Here is a 15,902-nt window from a genome sequence, read left to right as displayed (position 1 = left end):
AGTTAATGTGATGCGGCTTGGGAAAAGTTGGGTCCTGGGGAACTGATAAACTTAGCAAGCCACATGTGCCAAGGTGGAGAACGTGAAGTTACGAAGATTAAGTCGACCACTAGTAAATCTGCAGCACACTTGCTTGACCTCGGAAGTTTAGGCTCGTATTCAGGACGTGTGTCCCTACTTCTCATTTTGGATTTATGATCGGCTGTCGCTGCTGTGTAAAAGCTGTGAAAGGTAGTCCCTACCTCAAAAATAAAAGATTTAAACTCTTGCTTAAACTTTCATCAAACAAAATTTCAACCATTCTCTTTCAAATTAAAAATTAGAAATCGGAAGTCACTTTGCAAATTTTTTGGAGAAAAAAATTACCCAATATTTACCGTTATTTGAAATTCAAATTGGCAACCATCCTTATGTTTTCTCCATAGGAGAAAACAAAATTCCCGATTTTCACAAAAAATTAACCAGTGAAAACTTTCTCTACTCCATAAGCTTCAAAATGAGTCCCTAAGAATGGTAGGCCAAATGAATATGGTACAAGTTTGAGAGTCCTTAATTTGATTAAGATTTCGTCTTGAATTGAAGTAGCGTAAATGGATGTTATGACCGATCATTGTGGAAAAATCTTAGAATTAAAGCTTAACTGTTGTGCGAAATGACTAAAATTATAATAAGCAAGGCTTCAAGCCTTGCTTATTATAATTTTAGTTAAGCATCTTTAGCATAAATACATTACCTTTTAAAATCTAAGCCCGGCCGTGAGGCGCAGATCATGTCAATCGCAAGACTAGTACACTCTCAAACAAAATCACTCCGAGTGTACATGGTTTTCTATGATGGTTTTGTAAAGTGTAACAAACCAGGAAGCAGGAAATAGCAATTGCATAAATATGTGAACGGTGCCGTTATTAACGGAGGTCATAATGTCATACATGATTGTTTGTACCAGCAAGTCTGCGAGTCTTTTACGTATGAGAAGTCTCAGTACAGGCGTGTTGCTATTGGTGAGTTTGCTATCGATAAGGAACTATATTTGCTGACGCCTACCTAATGGTCCTCAATCATTCTTCCGGAAACAAAAATGGTGACTGCAATGATGTCTCCCTTAATAAAAATGTCCGGACATGCCGTATGGTATGTAATTAACTTTTTCACATTATAACATATATAGCATTCATAAGAGTGTTTGCGATTTGCTTTGTGACCATCCATGATAAACCATCAATCATGATAAACCATCAATCAACTCGGCGAAGTGTCAATAATAAACAAAATTTAGGTGCGTGCTACATTACTATCAACTCCAGTACGGTTACATGACTAAATTTGGCCTTCTACCAAGCACGGCAGATAGATCCTGAAGTTCTTGCTTATAAGAATCTAATAGATGTCCCCTCTTACACAAACGTATCATTTCTAATAAAACAATTGTATGATTTAGACACAAAAAACATTTTCCCCTGATTCAAAATAGGCCAAAAGACGAGTTCTCTCTTCAACTTGCTAAATGTTGACGTTGGTGTCAAACCGTAACCTTTTCCTTGGCAACTTGTCAGACTCTCTTTATTTCGCAAACTAAGGGGTCTTTCGAGGCTGCTTTGTGAAGGGACTTTGCGGCAGATACGTTTAGTTGGCCACTCGTTATGTAAAATATTTAGGTACTTTACGAGTGTCAACTACATACCTATGAGTACAGGCAGACTGATTGGAATTATGTGTGTAGATATTTTGATGTTGGGAAAGAATTCTCTCTTATTGGCATTTTGAATTTGCAGAATTAGAGCAGCTACATGCGGTGGCTAAATAATGACTTAAAGCGCTCACTAGATGCAATCACAAGCGGGGTCCGTGCTTTAGGGGTCCTCGAATCCAATGTTACAAACACAATTCTTAGTGTCCAGGGAATTGGTGTGTGGTGTAGCTTATTTCGATTATTATGAACGGGTTCGCATTGCCATCATATGTTAGAGTTTCGCCCGAGAAAGAATGCATACGTGTGATTGTGTGTGGAAATGTTGGAAACCCTCCAGCGATAAAACATTGAACAATATATTCAAACCGCCAATTTTTACTTCGAGCAAGTTCAGATCGCAATATTTCCAAATATTCAATGTTCGTTTAAGAGTGGGGTGGGGTTTAGGTATTACGCTATGCGTTCTGTCCCAAATAATAGCATTGACAATATGGAGAACGGTATTCTAAGTTGTTCGGCTCCAATGACGCAGCATAACGGCCACACTGCGAAACTACATTGATGCAATATAATGAAGTCCTGTGAAAAGTTGTCCATTGTCCTCTCTGTGTCTAAGCACACAAATCCACTTTTCTACTACAAATACTTAGACTACCAGATAGCAGGTTCCACTAAGTTTTGTTTTTCATTCAATAGTCTCTATATATGCACTGATTCTGATAAAGATTCTTTAACCAATTTCAACATTTCGCTTTAATCATGTTCATTCATCCAACGACGACTGCAACGATAAAAATAGAAACGAGAAGCGAAAGAGCAACGATAAAAATAGAAACGAGAAGCGAAAGAGCAACGATAAAAATAGAAACGAGAAGCGAAAAGAGACTTTATAAATCACACAGTAACCCTTTGCACCCTGACCTCCTGGTACGCTATGACGTCATCGGACATTTCTGTCCGAGCCGGGTTCAAACTACAAAGTGGATCAGTGACATTCAGAGCTTTCAATTTAAAGAGATCGTTATTTGTGTAGAGAATCCGATGTTATGGCTTAAATTGAAAGCTTCTAGCTCTAGTATCAATTGTACACTTAAATGGAAGTAAATATAACTTTGAAAGTTCATCAGCGGAAATATTAAAATCTCTGAAAATATAAGCAGAACTGGTAGAAGGGTAGTATTCCTTCCCTTTAAAGTGTTCTTAATTACAGTTTTACTGGCTTCAAGAATATTAATAAATTTGTCTATTATGTATACAGAGAAATCATCACATAAAACATTTAGAGTAGTCCATGGTAGAGATGGTGTCGCTTTCCTTAGGCCAGATGGGAGTGCATCCCAAATACAAATTAGTTTAAATGCTTAGGTGGCAGAAAGATTAATCATTTGTCCCAGGTCATTAGCTCCTCTAAATCTTCCCCTCTCTAATAAATCAGTTACATAGTAAATCCCTTTCTCAAAGATATCTTCACAATACACATATTTCCCATTAATAATAATATTTTTGTTATTACAATTCATAAGAGAATTCTGAGTGTTGATACTCTTAAAGTCCATCCAGGAGTTGAGTGCTTCACAATAAAACTCACCGAGGTAAACAGGGAGCAAGTTAATATTATAGTTGCAGTTAAAAACAAATGTACCACCCACTGGTTGCAGCCGTTTGATAAAAAAACTGCTTCCATGGGTGTTTAACAGAAGTGTCCAGAAAACGTTTAATCCATGATACACGAAATGAATTTGGAGAAATAAACACATCTGGGGCACAAAGGCCACCATACTTAATATCTGACATCATTACTTTCCTTGCAATTCTATCTTTCCCTTTCCAGATAAACGGGAAAAAATATTATTAACCTCATTCAAAATCTTCTTCGGAACACTTATCATACGCATAAGGTAGACAATCTTAGATACAGCTAGACTCTTAAAACCTGGATTTTACCGAAAATGGTAAGATCACTTTGACGCTAGAAGTTAAGAGTCAATTCTAAGTTTTCAAGAGGTTTAGCATAATTGAGTTGAGTAGCCCATTCTTTATCGTAAGAAATAGAATCTCCAACAATTTTGATTGGCTCATTAGGCCATTTGATTCCGAATAATTTATGTTTCCTTTTCTTCCATTTTCCAAGATAGCCTCTGTTTTTTTAAATTTATGTGAAGACCAGATACATTAGAGAAAAGTTCCAAAATCACAAAAAGAAGAGTCACTGAGTCCTCATCAGCTAAAGTACAGGTTAAATCATCTGCGAAAGCAATTTTTCCTTTACCTCTTCTTCCCCCGTATGGAAACCATGGATATCACGATTCTTTCAATCGCAATTAAAAAGTGCAAGGGCTAAAATAAATAAAGCAGGCGAAAGTGGGTCCCCTGGCGAACTCCACGCTCGATGCTAAAATAACCAGTCGTGTACCCATAATTACACTTATAAAGAAAGGGCCACTCCAAGGAATCAAATGCTTTCTGAAAGTCCACTGCCAAAAGAATCCCTGTCAATTATGCTCCTCAGTATAAGTCATCATTTCCTCAATTAGCCGAATACAATCTGAAATATCCCTCCCCTTGACAAATGCAGATTGAGTACAATGAATTATACCCGAGTTTTCATGTTGGAGTCCAAGTCGTCAATACGTTGACGGATGAACTCTCTCAAACCAACTTCAATCTCCTGAGTCAAAGCCATCCAGTCACGACAACATGACAGGGATTAAAACGTATCCGCGTTGAAATACGTTTTATTATCTCCCTTGGTGCGAGTGTGGACATATTCAAAGCCTGAAAAAGTAATATGTTAATGGTTGTTCACAATAAATTTAGCACATATGAAAACGGGTTCGTAAACAAAACATGCAGGCGATATCATAGATTAATATAAAGATTAATTAGCGCCAACTGGGAGGCGAGAAAAGTTGTATGGAACTGATCTCTATTTGTCTGGTCATATTACAAGGTAATTATTATTGTATGTCTTTGAATGATCAAAGTATGAGTAGTATAGAAGTTTGAACCTTACATTTCTGATTCGCGAGTAGCATTTAATACATTAGTTTAAAATTTACAAGAACGACATTAAAAACTAAAGGTACAACAAAATAAGAATGTCCATACGAGTTATACGATATAACCCAGTATTAAATGTAACCTTTATTTTAAACAGAGTATATGTCAATTCCTGGTATCGATTACAATTGAGAACTATATGTCAAATCCTGGAGGTTAATTAAATACAAAAAATTAAATCGCAAAAAACAAATTGAAATACGCAAGAGTTGCCTTATGCCTAATGTCTGTCTTCTTCTGTCTCTCCAATAAAATATTCTCTATCTTCTTCTGTCTCTCCGATAAAATATTCTTTTTAGTATAAGTGAGCCGATAAAATACTAAAAGATGCAATACATGCCGAATGGAGAAATGAAATTGACGATAACAACACGTGCGATAAAAAGCCAAAAACCAAGATCGTTACAAAATAACGATGTAATGTGCAACTACTGACTCTCGAATAGATCACTTATTGATTTCAGAAGTCCATATCTCTCTGACTTTGACTATATGTCTTTTGTATGTTTGCTCTACTTATTAATTTTCTGCTATTTTTTTACCTGATTTGGAAAACAGGTATGACAGTTGATATTATTATTTGGATTGATTGACAAAAAATCTTTTTCAAAAAATGTTTGCATCGGGTGCAGCCAACGAAGAATGCACTTTAAAAAGGTCCTTACTATGATAAGATATATTGTGCATGACAAATAATGTGAACTGACTAATTTTAAGTCAAGAGGGTAATTAATTAGCTGTTCATAATTTGCCCTCCCACAGAAATTTTTTCGACTTACCCTCCCACACTCAAACTTCATTTTTACCCACTCCCCACTTATTTTTGCCTGTTTCCCCTCCCCACTGAATTTTTGAAGCTCCCTCGCCCTGTGGCGAAAAAAACTTGCCAATTTCCCCTGCCCTGGAAACAATCCCCCACAAAAAGGTTTTTCGCCAAGCCCTGTCCCCAGGACAATCAACCGATATCCGCCCTGCCCTACAAAAAAAAATAAAATTGCTCCCCTGCAACCTAAAAACATGTCCCCTGCCCTAGCAAAATTAAAATTTCCCCTGCCCTCAAAAATTGCTCCTGGAATAGCTTTTTAGATGAATAGCTCCGTTGGCTGCACCTGTTGCATGACAGATACTTTACCATTGAACTTTAATGAATAATTTTGTAGTTGTTTCCTAGCAACACAGAGAAAAAATCGTCACAATAGAAATCTTGCGAAACTCGATTATTTAAATTCTTCGATTTTCTGGCTATTTTACCTATTATACTGGAATTTTTGGAAATAAAATTTATCTTCAGTATGAGATGTATAAGCATGTAAACTCGTTTAATAATTTCTTATGTTTCCTATAAATCGAGAAATAACTATATTGGCATGCATTGTCGTTTGCCTGACAAAAATTGTAATCGCACGTGCTTTCACAAACTTGTTGCAATTAACCCAAATCCATAGCAGGATATCGATGCGATAAACGGTGTGATAAGTAACATTGAAATATAGACGTTGAAGAAAATAAGTAGGCAGTTCGACCAGTCATAAATCTTCAGATGGTGCATTAAAAGTATCAACGTCTGTAACGCATAAGCTACATTCATCGGGGTAATACCGCTTAAAAATCAATAATAACTAGTGACAGTTGGAAATGTGACTGAAAAGAAACTGTAAAAGGGATTAATGAAGAATTATAATGTTTAAATCTCAGGAAAAATTATAATGAAAGCAAATTTTTCGTATGGCAAAAAATTTTGATCCTAGTTTTAATACTGAACATGACGTTGAAAGCTCGATACATAGACATATCTACAGGTTGTATATGATGGTGTAAAGTCAGTAAGACTGTAAACAAATTTTATCGTTACACATGTACGAAGTCGAATCATTATGAACTAGAATTACTTTTTGGAATAGCGTATGGCATTATTTTTTTCTTATTAACGGCTCGTCACTAGGGTTTCATACTGCGAGGGATTGTCTTGGATTTGCTATGGTTGATACACTGAATGACTTTCTGTTTCCGTTTCTCCCTGCCTTCTCGGCTGTTGTTCTGATTGCAGTGTGGCGTACTCTGACAGTGGCCCTGGCTGTAATGTTTGGTACTCCGAATGTGATTGCAAAGAAGGATCTCCAGGCAATCGTTGCTTGTCGTTAACTAGTGACGTATATGTGGGTTCAGACACCGGATGCAGGTCTTGGTAATCAGCTTCTTTGTCAGACATTTGATGGAGACTTTCATAGTGTACTAGAGGCTTTGCATACAGTGATTCGTACTTGCTGGGTATCTGCTCATATGGGTTTTCCGCCATGGAAGTAATAAGCTGGTCCAGTGTTGCTGCATGGCCTGCTTTTTTGCAGTGCTCATCCCTTTCCAAGGCTGTAACTATCTGTAAAGTTAAATTTAAATCTTACAAAAATGCAGCCAAGCAGCCGACGACGACGAAACTTTTCGCCAGTGGATCTTATGAATTAAAACAGATTGTTTCAGGTGTTTTGAATCTGAATGAAAATTTAGAGAAATTAAAACTTGCAAGAGGGGTCACAATACTACCCCCTCCAAACAGTTCGTTTCTCCCTCTTGAAGCAACTGACATACAGAACCTCTCCAATAGTCTCTTCCCAGTAGAAAGCTCAACGTCACAGACTCACCTCAGCGCGACTTTTCCTTTTATCTTCGCGCCATTTTCTTGTTGCTTATGAGGTCATAAGTACACATTTACTTATCTGATATTCTTTGTAATAATGCTGTCATTGAAATTTTAAGTTTTGTCATAACAATAACGTACATAACTTTCCACCGTAAAACCTAACCGTTTACACCGTACAACTTCGTATCTCTCTTTGTACATCTTCTGGACGTTTTTAAAGTGCTCTATGATAAAAAAATAAATTCTTCTCCGCCTCTTGGCAGAGAGGGCCAAATAACCGATGGCCTATCATCAAGTTCAACATTCTTCAATTTAGTTGCGGTTTGAAGCTCCAGGAAATATAAAATGAGAATGGTCAATATAAGAGTGACTAAAGGAGAAATGATAGATTTCCCTATAAAAGCACAAATGATTGACAATCGCGTCTCATTTGAAATTCAGAACTCTTCGAACTAGAATAATAAATGGCCGATACCTCATCTTTGAATCCGATGACGAAGTAGAAAAGCTCGTCCAGAGCAAACATCCTGTCAAACGAGTTACTAAGATCCTGAAATAGGAACAAATGTTAAAATGATAACACATGGATATAAAAAATAGAGGTGAAAGCTTGACGTAATTTTAAAATCTGTGCTTTCGTATTCACATGAAAACGTAAATAATTTACCTTCATCATTCATGCTATTTGGGAATATCCATTACAACTATCAGTCTTATTGGGAGTTATATGATTAGATTTATGGTAAAAATCGGTGAGATTAAAATTGTATTGCATTAAAACGTGAATGTTAATACGACCCTAAGCAGCCACATAAAGAATCAAGTTGTTTATTATTGCTTTTCTATACCCTGTCGGCTTGCGTACTATATAATATCGTATACCTGGTACGTTTCATCAAGGTAATTCTTCAGTTCCGCATCACTAACACGGGGCAGAGATTTCACTTCTTCGAAGTATCTTCGCAGTTGTCCGCGGAAGTTTTCGATGTTATCAATGTACCGGTCAGCAAATGACGTTTCCTTGAAAAAGAAAAAGCTACTATATTCTTCGAAATATTCTGATATTGAGATGATTGAATAAAACAAAGAAAACCCCAAAAGTTCACTATCAATGCTAAGGAGGAAGGTTGTATGCGCTCGTAAAATCTGTAGGAAACTTCACGTTGCTTTCATTAGTTAACGAAATAGTTTGTGCTCGGAAACGAATACACATCGTCTCAAAAATGGAAACATACATTCCCTTCGAAAGCCATCATCAAATGTACATGTATATACATGAAATTATCATGTTTGGACCCAGCAGGGTGTAAATCCTACTCTGGTACTTTGCAGAAGTACGATGCAAACGTCTCTGGCATACAAATGCTTTATTGAAACAAAATTAAACTGACATTCGACGATGTGGAAGCATTAACACTGTTTCTTACTACGAGGAAAAACGATCGACACCTGCGAATGATAAAAGCAACACTACCTTTGCATCCGTGCAGATTTCAACGAAACCCATTGAAATGGTGTTAAGTTCCCTGGCGACATCTTCAGATACATTGATGTTGAAGATACTCTGTGGACGCTTTAACATCTTGGCAAATAGTCTCAAATGTAGACTGAAATAAAAGATATCATAATTACTACACCCCTTGATGATGTGAAAGTGGTATTTCGTGTATTTTATGACACAAACGTTCTTACAATTTATGCACTCTGGGGTGGATAATAATTGAAGTTCGCATATCACAACTTTAAGGTAACGCATAAAAACAGAATCCAAAGAATCACCTTTACCTGTCACATTTCCATATCCAAGCAACATCTCTATCGTCAATGTTATGATCCACAATAAGAGATTCAAAAAAGTCAAACATGTACTTGATGGGCTTTGGAAACGAAGGGTGTTGTTGTTTTCCCACCGTTAAACATTCCTTGAAGACTGTGTCAACGCTTTCCTGCACTCTTTTCTTCGGGTGGGTATCAAGGACGTTAGAAAAAACAATTTAAAAGCAAATCACAAATTTCTTATATTTTATATCAAATATTAGATTGCTTTAAGTGAAGGTTCCATTCGACCTTAGAAAAGATCACTTGTTGGGGATTCGCCTGTTTTGGCGTCATGTACAGCTACTTTTCGCACACTGAAACAGCCGACAATCAAGTACAGGCTTTTGCGGAAGTGTTACTTTGTCTTTTGGTGCTGCCCTTGTGCCAATGTTTTGCATTTAAGGGGGTTTATAATATTAAAAACATTTATCCTAATGAGTGGGTAAATTCTTAATTAGGTGTGAGTAGACAGAAATTACCTTAATTTTCTTTCCAGTCTCGTCCTTATGTTGACTTCCAAGTGTTTTATACATCGTAAAGATTGATTCACCCATGCACAGCTAGTAAATACAACATAAACCGTTTACCAGATGAACTTCGAGTGAGACAATACTCTCTGTATGTTAACATTCCTCAGTCAAACATTTATTAAGTTCGTTGTATATACATTGTTTAAACGAGTTCCTGTCAGTTTATGTTAATATGTGAAAACTTAATTGAATACAGACGTGTTTGAATTCTGCCTGGCAAATGTTCTATTGCAAATTGTTATTTCTAATGAAGAGAACGAACTCAAACCTTTACCGTAAAATAATTGAATGTAAACTATATCATTTTCACTAATTCCATTTTACAGACATAGAAAGATAATTATAACATACCTTGACAAAAGTGTACAGTGTCATTGCAAGCCAATTTGTCAATAGCTTCTCCAATATAGAATCGTTTCTATTCAAAAAAAGAAAGACGTTTATTTTTAGTAATATGGTATGTTTATGACAAACATTCACAATAGAATGGCGTAGGACATGATCAAGCACATTAATCTTCTTAAGAATGTTCAAACATGTTTCTGTTCCCTATCATTGTAGAAGTGCAAACATGAGCTTACTTATTAACTCTGTCCTCGCAGGAGGGTGCATTTAGTGTACACTTGGCGTTTTTGCCGAAGAAGAACATGAAATCATCGTACCGTTTCAGCATTGACTTCGCCTTCTTCGTCCGGTGGGCCTTTACGGCAACCTCAGCCATTAAGTTTTTCAACAACCTATATTCATGGATAAATCGCTTTTAAGCCTTTCGAAAATTTACTATCGATTAAATTTAGTGCCAAAACAGATTGACATTACAGTCATTATTAAGTGGCTGTGGCGTATTGCATAACGTGAAACATATTCAGATCGAGCAAGTTCTATGATACGCTTAGTTACAGATAGGTACTTTTAATCCGCAACCCTATGTAAATGTCATATTCTTTAAACATTATGAAGCAAGCGATGATGCAAATGAAATGATATAATAAATCATAGAAAGAACATCCAATTCTTAGTAACCCAATACATCATTATCTGTTGGACGCATTTTAATCATCAAGAATTAAGAAATGCTGTACTGCGCCATGATTAGTCAACATCGACACGACTAGATAGATATGTTATACAAAGACAATGTATGGTTTTAAATTCAAATGTAGCGAACCAGTAGTAGGACCACCATTGTTATAAATTTACCGACAAAAGTCACTTACTCCGTCATATAAAGCATATGCCTCTCTCTATGAAGAATTATTGTAAGGAGACAGCCGACTGTGGCTCTGAAAACAAGACGGCAGAAGGAACAGTGGCGTTAATGACGATACTAGTGACGTTTTTATGCAAAAGAACAACATGGCCTGTTCGCCAAGATGTGCAACTTACTTATGATCTGCGGTCATCTTCTTCTGATCTTCAAGGGTGCGTATTAACACAAGACAGAAAGATTCACGGACAAGCATAGTGGAGAATTTTTCCAAACTCTTCATACGATCTGCATTACTCTGGAAAACGCAAGAAGGGCATAGGACTGAAATAGGTCTGTTGAGATTTAGACGAATTCGCTACTGTGTGCTATACCATTCGAACAGACACGGCATAGTGAACTTGCTTGGTTTAACTAGCTACTTAAAATCTACAATAGCATAGGTTTTGCACAAAATAACGGAATTTATGTCCGAGTTAATCATGTAGCGGAGGTATTGCCGAGACGCTACCGAAGCTTGCGATATACGGAGACATAAATCCTGATATTGTGTCAAAGCTATTGGACTCCACGTCCTTCGATACCGAAACTTACTGTATGGCGAAACTCCATATGTTACAGACGCAGGTGCATAAAATGAAATGTATGTAACATAACAGTAATAGTAATTTTGAAAAGTTATTATGTAGTGGAGAAGCGCAATCAGGGAACGACAGTTGAATTCTCCTTCAAGCAGTTAACGAAAACTTTACTTTGATTAGCAAATGTTTCCGAATTTTAATATTTCATGAGCTTGCTTTACAGTCAATACTTACTTAGATGACCAATTACCATTACTGACATTATGATGTAATTGTAAACGTCACCGGTACCTTACGTGGAATTGGGGAAACATTGAAGTTTATTTAACGGGATGAACTTATACGTCAAGCTAAGTTACAGACTTTGCAGTTTATTTAAAGTTTCATGTGAATACAAAGACACTTACTGGTAAATGTTTATTCAACACTGGGTTATCAGCTTGTCCGTCACATATCATGTTAGCGGTGTAATTGAAAAAGTCTAAGAATGGAAGAACCATAGCTGTAATAAAGCATATCGAACGGTATTTTAATTGTACACAACCGTATTACATGTAGAAGCCAAGTTTTTGTACACTAATATCACCAATCTATCTCATTCTACATGTAAATCCAAATAATAATGTTTCTGCTTTTATTAAACCTTGAAGTACTTTCGATGTTGTTGACGGTAGCTTGGGATCAAGCGATTGCCAATTGATAAAATAACGTTAGGTTTATTTTATTTTCACTTTTATTTTTCATACAGCAGCGAGACAACATGAAGTAAAATAATGCATTGACTCACCTTGTCGTTTCCTATTGTCCATTTCCATCATTTCAAGCCTGTTTTCAGCTTTACCTATTCCACTGCCAAACGTTTTGTTCCGTAGGTAACATAATGCAATTGTCATGATAATAACGATGACAAGCGATATGGCAAGGGCAGCTGCAAGACCTACATTAACCCCTAATATTGTGTGCATTTCCACTGTTGTGTATTTCAAGTAGCCAACGAAGAAGCGTAAATTCCCAACTTCGATCTAGGAAGGAAAATATAAATTTGTAAATTATACGATATATCAGCATTCAGCGTGAATTGGGGAGTACTTATTTGTTCTTCAAGAACCTCACAAAATGGAAAAGTAATGATCACCTCTCTGATTATATATTGGTCTCTCTGATTATACACTTACCATGGCCTTTGGACTTTGAGATCAGAGTCACTTATCTATCGATTGAAATAAGTTAGCTCTTAGGAGTCTTGCTTCCCCTCCTTTACTACTCAAACTTGTACTACTATAACTGTGACTCTGACTATGATCACTAAATCTTCATAGCTGCCGTTGCATAAAGAAATATTCGTACTTACTCTGACCTCAGGAAGGCCGTTTTCCGTTGGGTTCCCCGTGTCGTTTAATCCCCTTGGAAGGCTCTCTGGAGGAACACAATTCAGTTGAATGTCTGATAGGCTAACCACTTTGCACTCGTCTTTTCCAATGGTCACAGATACTTCTCTTGCCACGGAAGCTAGGTTCAAGTTTTCCCCCTCAATGAAAGAGAAATTCATGGGCATGATGTTGATTTTGGTAAATTAGCATTTTCTGGTTAGATTCGCACGATGGTTCCCATGTTTAAGTAGAATCTGTAGCTTTGGAGCCTTTAGAAATATCCCAAGAGTCAATTTGCATAAGCAATAATTGCTTGACCTAATTAGTGACATTAAGTATAAGGATTTCTCAAGCGTCTCGTAACATTTTCTGTATTTAGGTGGCAAATAATATCTCCAACGATATGGGATTCTGGTTAGTGTTTCCATACAAATAACGAAATAACGAAGTTATCATTGGGATTTAATTGATGTTCATTTATGTTAGTTACCTCAATGACCAACTGTCCTCCAATGTAGTCTCTAACGTTACCTTCTTCAGTAAACATGTAGTAGACAGGATCATCTTTAAATTTGAAGTCCAAATCCGGTTGCAAAACAACTGCATCCATGATGAAGCCTACTAAGACTTGTCTGTCCACTTTTACTCTTGATAACTCAACGGGCGGTGATATGCAAACCATATTGTTAAATGAGTGCACCAAACACGGCTCCTGTGTTTAAAAGTTTCATAAGATATCGTTTTAGAGCATCCGCAATATTATACACATGAAAAGGAACTGTTTATTTAAGAACTACCCACTAAATATCAAACTGTAAATATTGCGGCCATTTAAAGTATAACGATATATTTGACTAAACGTCAAAGTGTAAATATTGCGGCCATTTAAAGTATAACGATATATTTGACTAAAACGTGAAAGTGTAAATATTGTGGCCATTTAATGTGTTATGATATATTTGACTAAAATGTCAAACTGTAAATATTAAGGCCATTTAAAGTGTTACGATATATTTGACTAAACTGTAAAACTGTAAATATTGCGGCCATTTAAAATGCTTCGATAAATTTGATTAGAAATACAGCGTAGGAGTTTTTTCTCTTTCTATTCACATTTGTCTAGTATGAATATTTCACGCATGTCAAATTGAACAAATAATGACACTGTACTCACAGAAATGAACAGCTTTCCAGTGTTGACAAACATTTTGGGCTTCTGTATCGATGTGAAGTATTGACCAGTGACATTGATCTCACGTCCACCACTGTATTTCATATGTTATTGTTATAATAGAACGACGAAGAAGTAACATGTTAACCACTCCATGTAATTCCGCCTTTCTGATAGTAATGTAGTTTTTTCCTTCTTGAAAATACTCCAATAAAAACATAAATACAAAAAAAGAACGACGATGGACTAATTCTGGATACATAAATGTGAATGTACCATATTTTACTACTATTTATTGTTTATGCCTTTTAAAGAATCATAAAACAGCATCAAGGTTGTTTCAGTTTCGGCAGATCACACAAATATTTAGAAATGCCTTTCAGGTTGTGGTTGTTCAAGATCTAGGACAAAGGCATAAACTGATCGCAATACCCTGAAACTGCCGTAGAACTTACCTGATCATGCTTGTCGTAGGATAAAATGAACTCACGTATGGGTCATTTGTGAAGACGAATGTCTTGTAATCAGGTGCGAGACGTTCAGCTTCATCAAAATACATCGACAGTTTTGCAGAATTTGTATATTCGTCATTGTTGTTGTGCACAGAAGATGGGTTTCATTAATAACTCCCCCCATCCTAAATCAACAAACAGAAATGGAATGATAATGTATGGACAATCAAGTTCAATTGAATTTCTGTGAGCGTAATATTCGATTGACATTATATTTAGAACTCATTTATTGCATAAAAACAAACAGTGTTGAAAAGAGTATGGCTTTGCATCACGTACATTCGCAATGTACTTGATTTTGTTATGCTTAATTAGTACGGTGTAGAATTACACTAATTCTTCGTTTGCTCATTTTTCAGGGTACACTAAAGCGCTAACCAAATGATTACTGGAATTTAGTAACTTCTGTTGGTCAGATATCCTAGAGGCAAAAACGAATCACTTTCAATGTGCACGGTTAACCTACCTGTCTATATGACAAGATGATGCGCCAAAGTACGCTTCTATGTTTCGACCCGCATTCACATATTGCCCAACAATGGTAACCATTGTTCCTCCAGATTTTGGACCAATCTTTGGCGTGAAGTCTATAACCTCAGGATCCTAGAAGTTTGATACAATTTTTTGTAGAAATTGTAGAATTACAACTATTTTAATTCATGTTATCACTTAAATTTATTCTTTACGTTAATATTGTAAACGGTGATAAGAATAACGGCGCTAAAATTCCATTGAATTGGATTGACCCGCAGTGCTTGTTTTCTTGTCAAAGTATAAGTTCTTGTAATTTTACAGGTCAGGCAGTTAATAAAAGTTTCGTAAGAGTGTTTTCATTGATGTTTGTTTTCACGCGAAATGCAATTCAGGAATTTATTAATACTCTTGCAGTATCAGATAAAAGTGATTTTCATTGCACTCAAAATAATATATTCGCCTATATCTGGGTAATAAAGTGCCGTTGCATGTTTAAAACGATACTTTAATTATTCATTGAATTTATAAACAAAGATACTTTGTTTAATAATAGTGAACGTGAGATAAGTATAGTATGTAACATACTCTATATGTAAATCGCTGTCGATATGTTGCCGTTTGTATGGTTCCATCATTAGCTCGGACCTGTACCACAATGGCTCCTGATTCATTTGGCAAAGAGGCCCCGGTAATGCATTCAAATCTAGAAAAGAACAATAAGAGTCATAGACAAGATTATTGCGAACGGCGAATTGACTGCGCATGTTAGCCCTGTACGGAACCTACAACTTTATCGACTTTGTTTAAAAAGTTTGACTGCATGTGACAAGTATATTTCAAAGAAGAAAGAATAG

General features: G+C 36.2%; 2 protein-coding genes across 2 annotated transcripts; both read right to left on the bottom strand.

Annotated features, from left to right (window-relative positions):
- Positions 1–6,661: 6,661 nt before the first annotated feature.
- LOC139134186 (uncharacterized) lies at positions 6,662–8,638 on the bottom strand. The gene is made up of 4 exons (XM_070701099.1): positions 8,621–8,638; positions 8,268–8,405; positions 7,861–7,935; positions 6,662–7,124 (listed from the first exon to the last, which is right to left on the bottom strand). Exons 1-4 carry the CDS (start codon positions 8,636–8,638, stop codon positions 6,726–6,728), a joined length of 630 nt encoding a protein of 209 aa, XP_070557200.1. The 3' UTR covers positions 6,662–6,725.
- Positions 8,639–10,310: 1,672 nt separating this feature from the next.
- Positions 10,311–13,573, bottom strand: LOC139134184 (plexin-B-like). The gene is made up of 7 exons (XM_070701098.1): positions 13,382–13,573; positions 12,873–13,049; positions 12,309–12,543; positions 11,929–12,023; positions 11,120–11,238; positions 10,951–11,016; positions 10,311–10,470 (listed from the first exon to the last, which is right to left on the bottom strand). Exons 1-7 carry the CDS (start codon positions 13,571–13,573, stop codon positions 10,311–10,313), a joined length of 1,044 nt encoding a protein of 347 aa, XP_070557199.1.
- Positions 13,574–15,902: the final 2,329 nt, after the last annotated feature.

This window comes from Ptychodera flava, chromosome 6 (assembly GCF_041260155.1).
Source record: "Ptychodera flava strain L36383 chromosome 6, AS_Pfla_20210202, whole genome shotgun sequence".
NCBI lineage: Eukaryota > Metazoa > Hemichordata > Enteropneusta > Ptychoderidae > Ptychodera > Ptychodera flava.
This window is presented reverse-complemented; position numbering and strand designations above follow the sequence as displayed.

Coding starts and splice junctions, on each gene's coding strand:
- LOC139134186 (XM_070701099.1), bottom strand. Junction 7,936..8,267: donor ACCTTGATGAAACGTACCAG/GTATACGATATT, acceptor TTCCTATTTCAG/GATCTTAGTAACTCGTTTGA. Junction 7,125..7,860: donor TCATCGGATTCAAAGATGAG/GTATCGGCCATT, acceptor TTAACTTTACAG/ATAGTTACAGCCTTGGAAAG.
- LOC139134184 (XM_070701098.1), bottom strand. CDS start 13,573: ATGGTTTGCATATCACCGCCCGTTGAGTTATCAAGAGTAAAAGTGGAC. Junction 13,050..13,381: donor GAGGACAGTTGGTCATTGAG/GTAACTAACATA, acceptor TCTTTCATTGAG/GGGGAAAACTTGAACCTAGC. Junction 12,544..12,872: donor ACGGCCTTCCTGAGGTCAGA/GTAAGTACGAAT, acceptor TTTCCTTCCTAG/ATCGAAGTTGGGAATTTACG.